At 48.9% G+C, this 12,772-nt stretch overlaps 1 protein-coding gene across 2 annotated transcripts in view; it reads right to left on the minus strand.

Annotated features, from left to right (window-relative positions):
* The window catches only part of fer1l4 (fer-1 like family member 4), a 291,481-nt gene extending 282,417 nt beyond the window's left edge, over positions 1 to 9,064 (minus strand). For both annotated transcript variants that reach the window (XM_078535361.1, XM_078535360.1), the window contains exons 1-2: positions 8,722 to 9,064; positions 5,645 to 5,700 (exon numbers count right to left, since the gene is read on the minus strand). In XM_078535361.1, the coding sequence (XP_078391487.1) occupies positions 5,645 to 5,700; positions 8,722 to 8,800 (135 nt within the window). In that variant the 5' untranslated portion in view covers positions 8,801 to 9,064. The remainder of the gene's footprint in view (positions 1 to 5,644; positions 5,701 to 8,721) is intronic.
* Between the last annotated feature and the right edge of the window lie 3,708 nt (positions 9,065 to 12,772).

Genomic DNA, 12,772 nt, shown 5'->3' on the forward strand with positions numbered 1-12,772 from the left:
TTTGTAGTGGAAAGTAGACCACTTTGTAATTCCAGGCACCCGGAAAACATCCCTGGATCAGGTATAGATCGGCGGGATGCAGAGTAAAGCTTCCTTGACATTTCACCAAGAGCTGCCCATTACCTTTTGTATGTGTTGTTCCATTCAGCATCCCCGATATTTCTTGTGAATGAGATTGTCAGTTTAAACCAAACTAGCACCAAGCTGGGCGAGGGGGGAGGTGGTGGTTGGGGGTGGGGGGGTGGGGGGGCTGCAGGTGTGTGGGTGCAGGGGTGGGTGTTAGTGGTGGGTGGTGTTGGACCCACTTACCTCTGGGATGAAATGACCCACACTCAGACCTTGGGCCCGAGCAGGGTCTGGAGATGACAGCAACACAGTTTCGAGTTGATGCCCATTCACTGTCCAATACCAGGAGGAACATACATGTTCTGAGTGACTCTATTGACCTTGACAGTATTCACAAGCCTTCGACATGGGCTAACATTAAGAGTCTGCACTGCAAAGCGTAATCATTTTGCTCCACAAACACACCCAGTTTCACTGATGAAGGTTTGAATTCCTATCCATTTACACACTGTCCAATTAACAATAGCGGGGCAGCAACTGAAAGTCTGGGCCTAATTCTTCCTCTGAACTAAAGATGGCATTGAAATATCACTTGAGCAGCACCCCCACTGGCAATGATTCTCTGGGTGTTGTGGGAAGGGAGGAGAAGGAAGGATTCAGCTGCTTTGTTGCTGGGAGCTGGTTAAGAGGGGATTTCTCTGCTGGGAGGGGAGGTGGGGGGTTATGCCTCAACCCTCCCCTTCCCCACCAGTCCATGAGGTTATTTGAATTCATCCTTCCTTTGAGGAGCTGCAGCAATGGCTCAGAACTTAAACAGACTGTCAGGTGTTTCACTGAACTGTGAACAGTCCCAGTTTCAGCTCCAGTATGTGCTGCACTATCTACTGATCAACTGCTCTTAATCGTTATTAACTTACTCCTGCTCCTGATCCCAAGCCACTGACTTATAGACTCATAGACGTTTACAGCACAGAAAGAGGCTATTTGGCCCATCGTGTCCGTGCTGGCCAACAAAGATCTGACTACACTGATCCCATTTTCCAGCACTTGGCCCATAGCCCTAGAGGCTATGGAAACGCAAGTGAATATCTAAATACTTCTTAAATATTACAAGAGCTTCTGATTCAACCACTCTTTCAGGCAGTGAGTTCCAGACTCCCACCACCCTCTGGGCGAAAAAAAATTCTCCTCAACTCCCCTCTTAGCCTTCTACCTCTTACCTTAAATCTATGCCCCCTGGTTATTGAACCCAAAGTGCCTTCCTATCCATCCTATCTATGTCCCTCATAATCTTATACACCTCTAGCAGGTCCCCTCTCAACCTTCGCTGCTCCAAGGAAAACAACCCCAGCCTATCCAATCCTTCCTCATAGCTCAGACCCTCCAGCCCAGGCAGCATCCTGGTAAATCTCCTCTGCACCCTCTCCAGTGCAATCACATCCTTCCTATAATGTGGTGACCAGAACTGCACACAGTACTCCAGTTGTGGCTAACCAGCGTTTTATACAGTTCCAGCATAACCTCTCTGCTCTTGTATTCTATGCCTCAGCTAATAAAGGCAAGTATCCCATATGCCTTCTTAACCACCTTATCTACCTGCCCTGCTATCTTCAGGGATCTGTGGATATGCACACCAAAGTCCCTCTGATCTTCAGTACTTTCCAGGGTCCTACCATTCATATTGTAATCCTTTGCCTTGTTAGCCCTCTCCAAGTGCATTACCTCTCACTTTTCCGGGCTGAATTCCATTTGCCACTGCTCTGCCCACCTGACCAGTCCATTGATATCCTCCTGCAGTTTACGGCTATCCCCCCTCACTATTTACCACCCGACCAATTTTTGTGTCATCCACGAACTTCTTGATCTTACCCCCTACATTTAAGTGCAAATCATTTATGTACATCACAAACAGCAAGGGTCCCAGCACCGAACCCTGTGGAACCCCACTGGAAACAGACCTCCAGTCACAGAAACATCCCTCTACCATCACCCTCTGCTTCCTGCCTCTCAGCCAATTTTGGATCCAATGTGCCACTTTGCCTTGGATCCCATGGGCTCTTACTTTCTTGACCAGTCTACCATGAGGGACCTTATCAAAAGCCTTGCTAAAGTCCATGTGGACCACATCAAATGCATTACCCTCATCAACACTCCTGGTTACCTCCTCAAAAAAATCAATCCAAGTTGTCAAACACAACCTTCCCTTAACAAATCCATGCTGACTATCCCTGATTAATCTGTGTCTGTCCAAGTGCAGATATATTCTGTCCTTCAGAATTCCTTCTAGTAACTTCCCCACCACCAAGGTTAGACTGACTGGCCTGTAATTTCCTGGTCTATCCCTTCCTTCCTTTTTTAATAATGGGACAACGTTAGCAGTCCTCCAGTCCTCTGGCACCTCACCTGCGGCCAGAGAGGATTTGAAAATTACTGCCAGGGCTCCTGATATCTTCTTCCCTTGCCTCCCTCAACAGTCTGGGATACATCTCATCCAGGCTTGCGGATTTATCCACTTTTAAGGCCACTAAACCCGCTAGTACCTCCTCTCTCTCTATGTTCATTTCCTCTATTATTTCACAGTCCTCCACCCTGATGTCTATACCTGCGTCGTCCTTTTCCATTGTGAAGACCGACGCAAAGTATTCATTGAGGACTGTAACCCTGTCTTCCAGGTCCACACACAGATTACATCTATGGTTCCCTAATTGGCCCGACTCTTTCCCTAGTTATTCACTTGCTTTTTATATAGTTAAAAAAACCTTTGGGTTTTCCTTTATTCTATCCACCAATGCTGTCTCATCACTCTCTTAGCTTTCCTAATTTCCTTTTTAAGATTCCCCTCTGCACTTTTTATACTCCTCTAGGGACTCTGCCGTATTGAGCCCTCGGTATCTGCCATTAGCTTCTCTTCTTTTCTTAATACTAACCTTATGTCCCTTGACACCCAGGGTTTTCCAGACTTGGTCTTTCCGCCCCCCCACCCCCCACCCCCCCCCCCCCCGCCCGCCCCCCCCAACTTTGTCTTGATGGGAACATATTTGCCCTGTACAGTCGCTATTTCCCCCTTGCTCAGACACAGTTTTATCTACAAGTTGCTGCTCCCAGTCCACTTGGGCCAAATCGTACCTCATCTTAGTAAAATTAGCCTTTCCCCAATTTAGAACTTTTATTCCCAGCCCAACCTTATCCTTTTCCTTAACTATCTTAAATCTAACTGAGTTATGGTCACTGTCTCCAAAATGCTCCCCTACTGATACGCCTTCTACCTGCCCTGGGCTCATTTCCGAATATTAGGTCCAGAACTGCCCCCTTCCTTGTTGGGTTTTCTACGTTCTGGCTAAAAAAGTTCTCCTGGAGGCAAGTTAAGAATTTTGCTCCCTCCCTACCTTGCACACTAAAACTATCCCAGTTAATATTTGGGTAGTTAAAATCCCCGACTATTACTGCCTTATTATTCTTACACTTCTCTGAAATCTGATTACATATTTGATCCTCTATCTCTCCCTGACTGTTTGGGGGCCTATCGTACACACCCAACAGCGTGTTTGACCCTTTTGTGTTTTTTACCTCTACCCATATGGTCTTATTTGATGATCCTTCCAAGATATCATCCCTCCTCACTGCTATAATTAATTCCTTGATCAATATTGCGAACCCCCCCTCCTCTTCTATCCCCCTCTCTATCCCGTCTGAATGTCATATAACCAGGAATGTTAAGCTGCCAATCCTGCCCTTCTTTTAGCCAAGCCTCGGCCATAGCTATGATATCAAACTCCCACATGCCTATCTGTGCCCTCAGCTGGCCTGCCTTATTCCTCAAGCTCCTTGCATTAAAATATATTCCATTTAGCCTCGCTAAACTCACTCCTTTCTTATTTAGCCTATGTTTCCTCTGCCTTCCAGACTCACTTACCAGTGTTTTAACTTCTAATTCCATCTCAGCTTCTCTCCCTCTGAACTACGTTTCAGGATCCCACCCCCTGCCAATTTAGTTTAAATCCATCCCAGCAGCATTAGCAAACCTCCCCGTGAGGATGTTGGTCCCGTTCCTGTTCAGATGTAACCCGTCCAACTTGTACAGGTCCCACCTCCCCCAGAAATGGTTCCAATGCCCCAGGAATCTAAAGCCCTTCCTGCACCATCTCTCTAGCCGCACATTCATCTGCTCTATCCTTCTGTTCCTATACTCACTACTGCATGGCACCGGGAGTAATCCGGAGATTACTACCTATGAAGTCCTGCTTTTCAATTTCCTACCTAACTCCCTAAACTCTGCTTGCAGGACCTCATTTCCCTTTCTTCCTATATCATTGGTCCCAACATGGACCATGACCTCTGACTGTTCCCCCTCCCCCTTCAGAATGTCCTGTAACCGTTCCATAACATCCTTGACCCTGGCACCCAGGAGGCAACATACCATCCTGGAGTCACGTCTACGGCCGCAGAAGCACCTGTCTACACCCCTCACTAACAAATCCCCTACCACTATTGCCCTTCCACACTTCTCCCTCCCGCCCTGAGCAGCTGGACCACACACAGTGCCATGGCCTTGGCTCTGTTTGGCCTCCACAGAGGGACCATCACTCTCACCGTTTTCCAAGGCCAAAAAACAATTTGCGAGTGAGATGCACTCAGGGGATTCCCTCACTACCTGCCTGGTCCCCTTCTTCTGTCTGGTGATCACCCATTCCCTCTTTGCTTGCACTTCCTTAAGCTGCGAGGGAACCATGTCCTGAAACGTGCTATCCGCAAACCTCTCAGCCTCATGAATGCACCGTAGTGCCTCCAGCTGCTGCTCAAGCTCCAAAACTCGGAGCTCGAGTTGCTCCAGTCAGAGGCACCTCCTGCACACGTGGTCATTCAGACCGCCAGGAGCGTCTAGGATTTCCCACATAGCACAGGATGTGCAGATCACAGGACTGAGCTCCCCAGACCTATCTTAACTAAGTAGAATTTGGACTCTTGCTTTTATTTTAGCCATACTCCTCTTTGAGTGCAGACTAGATGCTAGATCCTCTAGATAGACAAGATCCTCTAGGTGCTGCTGACTGCCTGTCCCAGGGTCCTCCTCTCACATTCTCCTCTAGGTGCTGCTGACTGCCTGTCCCATGGTCCTCCTCTCGCTCTCTCCTCTAGGTGCTGCTGACTGCCTGTCCCAGGGTCCTCCTCTCACACCCTCCTCTAGGTGCTGCTGACTGCCTGTCCCAGGGTCATCCTCTCGCTCTCTCCTCTAGGTGCTGCTGACTGCCTGTCCCAGGGTCCTCCTCTCGCTCTCTCCTCTAGGTGCTGCTGACTGCCTGTCCCAGGGTCCTCCTCTCGCTCTCTCCTCTAGGTGCTGCTGACTGCCTGTCCCAGGATCCTCCTCCCACACTATTCTCCTGTACTGGGAAATGTATTTTTGGGGCCATCAAGCTGAGCAGTGGTGAAATATTCTGACAGTCTAGGTTTACATTTTAAGAGCATCAGTCTGGTTCATATCTGCAGAAGAACATGTTGACATATTTTGTAACTATATACTCCAGCCACACAGTTGGCTGTGAACGAAAAAGCTTCTAACACTAAATGTTTGCAGTTTTACCTCATTGAAGACAGCTTTACTTTCACATTTCACTTTTCTGGTCAAGTGAGTGTAGCCTGAGAACAGATGAAGAAACAAATTGTTACTTAGCACATCATTAATGACAAGTTTCTCTAGCCTATCTAATGCCAATTTCCATCTTATTGAAATATAACAACATAGGAACAGTTGATTGAAAAATGATCAAGGTCCAGTTCACCTTGTACCATCCCGGTAAACACACGATACAATAATGGAATTATTGACTAATCAGCGATCATCTCCATCCCAGTTTTGATCGACAAGGATGTCAGAGGGTACGGGGAATGGTGGGACAGACGGGAAAGTGCAGTTAAGGCCACAATCAGATCAACCATGATTTTATTGAATGGCAGTGCAGACTCAATGGGGCAAATGGCCTACTTTTGCTCCTATTTCTTATGATCAATGAGCCTAACCCTCCATGGTGGAGGGTTCTGGAAACCCTAAATCCAAACTCACCTCCTCCCCCTCCCTCCTTTCCCCTCACTCCCCTCCCCCTCACTCCCCTCCCCCTCACTCCCCTCCCCCTCACTCCCCTCCCCCTCCCCTTCCTCCTCCCCCGAACCCATGTAACATTCACCATACCTCCCCCCTCCTCCTCCTCCTCACTCCCCTCCCCCTCACTCCCCCTCCCCCTCACTCCCCTCCCCCTCACTCCCCTCCCCCTCACTCCCCTCCCCCTCACTCCCCTCCCCCACCCGCTCCCTCCTCCCCCCACCCCATGTAACATTCACCATACCTCCCCCCTCCTCCCCCCTCCTCCTCCCCCTCACTCCCCTCCCCCTCACTCCCCTCCTCCTCCCCCTCCCCCCACTCACCTCCCCCTCACTCCTCTCCCCCTCACTCCCCTCCTCCTCCCACTCATTCCCCACCCCACCCCATGTAACATTCACCATACCTCCCCCCTCCTCCCCCCCTCCTCCTCCCCCTCGCTCCCCTCCCCCTCACTCCCCTCCTCCTCCCCCTCCCCCCACTCACCTCCCCCTCACTCCTCTCCCCCTCACTGCCCTCCTCCTCCCACTCACTCCCCACCCCACTCCATGTAACATTCACCATACATCCCCCCTCCTCCTCCCCCTCACTCCCCCCTCCTCCCCCTCACTCCCCTCCTCCTCCCCCTCACTCCCCTTCTCCTCCCACTCACTCCCCTCCCTCTCCCTCCTCTCCCTGCCCCATGTAACATTCACCATACCTGTTTGTCTCAAATTACTCATAGATTCTGTCCCATGAATGAAATCTATTTAAGTTACACTTGAATGAATGAACACTGTCCCCTTCCACTGTGTCCTGAGGAAATCTGTTCCGTGGATTGTCCACTCACTCACTGAAATATTCGGCAGCATCTTCTGTTTGGCAAGTGGGGGTGGGGCCCGCTCGCCAATGTGTAAATTGATGCGGGGATACATCGGGCGCGCGTCCTGACATCACCCCACCCACCCAACTGTCATCAGCCTATTGAGGCCATTAAAAAACTAATTAAAGTCACTAATGGACCTGCCCGTCCAACCTTAATGTTGTCGGGGAGGCCGGGAGCCCTGGCGGGCTTCAGAAAACGCAGGAAAACCTCATCCACGGGCGGGATGAGGTTTCATGAGGGTTTTTAAATTTTTATGAACTGTTTCAATAAAAGTTATGGACATGTCCCGACTCATGTGGCAGTGTCAATGAGGGGACATGGCAGGGAAATGTTTTTATCACCTTTATTTAAAGTTTTCAGTCGGAGCCGATTCCCCCGAGGCAGCACTTTGCCCCAGGGAGATCTGTGCACTCTTCCTGTGTGAAAGAGCGCACTCCTGGCTGAGGGAATCCCTTCCCCAACCCGCACAGGGAGCACATAGCGCTTCCTGGCAGATGTCACGCCAATTAAAGTCCGCCCACGTAAAATGGCAGCAACGCCCCCTCCCCCGACCGAGGGCACTGATTGGAAGGCCACCCACCCACATCCCCTCCTGCACTTCTCATCTTATTCTCTTCTTTGATTCATCTGTCTGTTTTATTGTCTTCAAAAGTGAAAAATAAAAGTGGTAAAGACAGAATGAGAGACTGTGGGACTGCAGCTTAAATGATAGATCATTGGCCATTCATTACTGTAAAAGGGAATTTTGCTCCAACCTTTGCCTTTCAATTCCACTGAAAAGTCACAGTCCTGAAATGTTAACTGTGTTTCTCTTTCCATAGACACTGCCTGGCCTGATTATTATTTCCGGCTTTCTCAGCTTTATTTCAGATTTCCAGTATCTGCAGTATTTTGCTTTTCACTCCTGCATGTGCCTAGTTTGTGAGGCACCTGAGCGGTGATGATGGAATAGGTCAGGGCCACTGCTGCGGTCAGATGCCAGTTGAGGACTTTTTTTTTGTTCACGGGATGTGGGTGGATTGCCCATCCCTAGTTGCCCTTGAGAAGGTGGTGATGAGCTGCCTTCTTGAACCGCTGCAGTCCCTGTGGTGTAGGTACACCCACAGTGCTGTTAGGGAGGGAGTTCCAAGATTCTGACCCAGTGACAGTGAAGGAACGGTGATATATTTCCAAGACAGGATAGTGAGTAATGTTGATAAAAACAAAAAACTGCGGATGCTGGAAATCCAAAACAAAAACAGGAACAGAAATACCTGGAAAAACTCAGCAGGTTTGGCAGCATCAGCGGAGAAAAGTACAGTTGACATTTCGAGTCCTCATGACCCTTCAACAGAAATGAACTTGAATTTTTACTTAGTTCTGTTGAAGGGTCATGAGGACTGGAAACGTCAACTGTGCTCTTCTCCACCGATGCTGCCAGACCTGCTGAGTTTTCCCAGGTATTTCTGTTCCTGTTTTTGTTGTGCTGAGTAATGGTGGATGATGCTGCTCCTGGCCGAATTGCTGCACATGAACACATGCAGAGTTGGCCAGGGCAAGAAAAAACCTCAAACATTAATTCCCCTTCACCTATCTCTAATGGGATACTTTTTCCAAGCTCCTTGAAGTCGCTGTGACTGTCACCGAGCTACAGGCACCGGCTCCACACGGTCACCAACTCCGCCCAGGCTGAGCAGCAACAACAGGCGCCCATCCTTACCTCGGAAAGTGATGTGAACCTGCCGGTCATACTTTCCGCTCAGGTTAGAAACCGTCTTCAGAAACAAGGTGAGAGACATCGTCAGGCTGCAAACTCCGCTGGCAGGATTTTAAAGGTTGTTATTTCCCTTCGGAAAGTGCAGATATCGCCTCATTCTCGGGGAAATGCAGGATCCCTGTCTTGCTTTTCAACTCTGCTGCTGGGAGCGACCCTGTCGCGTTACTGGAGAGATTCTGCTCAGAACAAAGTTGCTCAATCAGATTCCAGCTTTATCAGTCAGAACACCCACACCCAATTCAGTAACTTCACAATTAAACTTGTGGTGTTTCCGCCCTCCAGCCTGAAATGAAGATATATTAATAAGATCAATGATTAAAAATAAATAGGTAAATATCTTAAACTTTCCTTCATACACAAAATACAAACTTAAATAATTTTCAACTTTCAAATCTTGCACATCCCTGTTTTTCATTCAAACTCCTAAAACCACCTGACTGCTGCTTGTATTTACCTCTCTCCGGCCGAACTTTCATTTCCTTATTCCAGAAATATCTCCTGAATGGGACCCAGCCCATCGCTCAGAAACTGCATTGTCCTGAATACCAACTGACTTGCTAAACCATCATTAAACTCAGTAAAGGTTATCACATTTCACACGTACTTGGTACAGAAATAACAAAGAAGTATCAAGGTGGAGGATTCCTTTGCCTGCATCCCTTCTGTATATTATTAACAACCTTTCAGGAAATGATGCCAATGGCAGGATGGGCTAAATGGCCTTGTTCTGTGCTGTAAACTCCCTGTTTCTAGGATGCATTGGCTGACGCTCTGATTTTCTAGCTCTTTGACTTTGGTCTTCCCACACTGAGAGTGAGATTTAAATCTAACCTGGGTGATAGCACTGGTTTGGTGGGTCTGAGGCTCCTTTACAGTTATGACAGCTCCTGCCCAGTGGCAATGTGAACACTCCATGATATAACCTGGTACCATCAATCAGAGACCATCTGTCAATGAGAATGAAAGGGCACAGAATTGCAGACAACCTATTGACATGAATAGGGGATTGAAATCCAAATGTGTCAAGACAAATAGATAAAGTGATCAAGGAGGTTTTTTTTATTAATTCACCGAATGTGGGTGTTACGGTTAGGCCTGTATTTATTGCCCATCCTTAATTGCCCTTGAGAAGGTGGTGGTGAGCTGCCTTCTTGAACCGCTGCAGTCCATGTGGTGTAGGTACACCCACAGTGCTGTTAGGGAGGGAGTTCCAGGATTTTGACCCAGCGACAGTGAAGGAACGGCGATATATTTCCAAGTCAGGATGGTGAGTGGCTTGGAGGGGAACTTCCAGGTGGTGGTGTTCCCATCTATCTGCTGCCCTTGTCCTTCTAGGTGGTAGTGCTCGTGGGTTTGGAAGGTGCTGTCTAAGGAGCCTTGGTGAGTTCTTGTAGATGGTACACACTGCTGCTACTGTTCGTCAGTGGTGGAGGGACTGAATGTTTGTGGATGTGGTGCCAATCAAGTGGGCTGTTTTGTCCTGGATGGTGTCCAGCTTCCTGAGTGTTGTAGGAGCTGCACTCATCCAGGCAAGTGGGGAGTATTCCATCACTATCCTGACTTGTGCCTTGTAGATGGTGGTCAGGCTTTGGGGAGTCAGGAGGTGAGCACTTGCATTGCCATAGCCTCCAGGGCTATGGGCCAAGCGCTGGAAAATGGGATTACCACAGTTGGAGCTTTGTTAACTGGCACAGACACAATGGGCCGAAAGGCCTCCTTCTGTATTGTAAACATCTATGGGTCTATGAGAATGAGTTACTCGCTACAGGATTCCTAGCCTCTGACCTGGTCTTGTAGTCACAGTATTTATATGGCTAGTCCAGTTCAGTTTCTGGTCAATGGTAACCCCCAGGATGTTGATAGTGGGGGATTCAGTGATGGTAATGCCATTGAACATCAAGGGGCGATGGTTAGATTCTTTCTTGTTGGTGATGGTCATCACCTGGCACTTGTGTGGCATGAATGTTACTTGCCACATGTCAGCCCAAGCCTGGATATTGCCCAGGTCTTGCTGCATTTGGACATGGACTGCTTCAGTATCTGAAGAGTTGTGAGTGGTGCTGAACATTGTGCAATCATCAGCGAACATCCCCACTTCTGACCTTATGATGGAAGGAAGGTCATTGATGAAGTAGCTGAAGATGGTTGGGCCAAGGGTACTACCCTGAGGGATTCCTGCAGTGATGTCCTGGAGCTGAGATGATTGACCTGCAACAACCACAACCATCTTCCTTTGTGCTGGGTATGACTCCAACCAGCGGAGAGTTTTCTCCCTGATTCCCATTTACTCCAGTTTTGCTAGGTCTCCCTGATGTCACACTCTGTCAAATGCTGCCTTGATGTCAAGGGCACTCACTCTCACCTCACCTCGGGAGTTCAGCTCTTTTGTCCATGTTTGAACCAAGGCTGTAATGAGGTCAGGAGCTGAGTGGCCCTGGCGGAACCCAAACTGGGCATCAGTGTGCAGGTTATTGCTAAGCAAGTGCCGCTTGATAGCACTGTTGATGACCCCTTCCATTACTTTACTGATGATGGAGAGTAGACTGATGGGGCGGAAATTGGCCGGGTTGGATTTGTCCTGCTTTTTGTGGACAGGACGTACCTGGGCAATTTCCCATATAACCAGGTAGATGCCAGTGTTGTAGCTGTACTGGAACAGCTTGGCTAGGTGCGCGGCAAGTTCTGGAATACAAGGCTATTGCCGAAATATTGTCAGGGCCTATAGCCTTTGCAGTATCCACTGCCTTCAGCCGTTCCTTGCTCTCATGTGGAGAGAATCAAACTTACTGAAAACTGGCATCTGTGATGCTGGGGACCTCTGGAGGAGGCTGAGATGGATCATCCACTCGGCACTTCTGGCTGAAGATTGTTGCAAATGCTTCAGCCTTATCTTTTGCACTGATATGCTGGGCTCCTCCATCATTGAGGATGGGGATATTTGTGGAGCCTCCTTCTCCAGTGAGTTGTTTAATTGTCCACCACCATTCACGATTGGATGTGGCAGGGCTGCAGGGCTTAGATCTGATCCATTGGTTGTGGGATCGCTTAGCTCTGTCTATCACTTGCTGCTTATGCTGTTTGGCACGCAAGTAGTCCTGTGTTATAGCTTCACCATTTTTAGGTATGCCTGGTGCTGCTCCTGGCATGTCCTCCCGTACTCTTCATTGAACCAGGGATCAACCCCTGGCTTGATAGTAATGGTAGAGTGGGGGATATGCCGGGCCATGAGGTTACAGATTGTCTTAGAGTACAATTCTGCTGCTGCTGATGGCCCACAGCACCTCATGGATGCCCAGTCTTGAGTTGCTAGATCAGTTCGAAATCCATCCCATTTGACACGGCGGTAATGCCACACAACACGATGGAGGGTATCCTCAATGTGAAGGTGGGACTTTGTCTCCACGATGACTGTGTGGTGGTCAATCCTACTGATACTGTCTTGGACAGATGCATCTGGAGCAGGCAGGTTGGTGAGGATGAGGATGTGTTTTTCCCTCTTGGTGGTACCCTCACCACCTGCTGCAGGCCCGGTCTAGTAGCTATGTCCTTTAGGACTCGGCCAGCTCAGTCAGTAGCGGTGCTGCCAAGCCATTCTTGGTGATGGACATTGAAGTCTCCCACCCAGAGAACATTCTGTGCCCTTGTCACTCTCAGTGCTTCCTCCAAGTGATGTTCAACATGGAGAAGCACTGATTCATCAGCTGAGGGAGGGTGGTACGTGGTAATCAGCAGGAGGTTTCCTTGCTCATGTTTGACCTGATGCCTTGAGACTTCATGGGTTCCGGATTCAATGTTGAGGACTCCCAGGGCAACTCCCTCCCGACTGTATACCACTGTGCTGCCACCTCTGCTGGGCTGGTGATGGTGATGTCTGGGACATTATCTGTAAGATATGATATAATGAGTATGACTATGAGAGGCTATTGCATGCGGGACAGTCTGTGAGACAGCTCTCCCAATTTTTGGTACAAGCCCTTAGATGTTAGTAAGGAGG

This window comes from Cetorhinus maximus, unplaced genomic scaffold (genome assembly GCF_964194155.1).
Source record: "Cetorhinus maximus unplaced genomic scaffold, sCetMax3.hap1.1 HAP1_SCAFFOLD_409, whole genome shotgun sequence".
In the NCBI taxonomy this organism is placed as follows: Eukaryota; Metazoa; Chordata; class Chondrichthyes; order Lamniformes; family Cetorhinidae; genus Cetorhinus; species Cetorhinus maximus.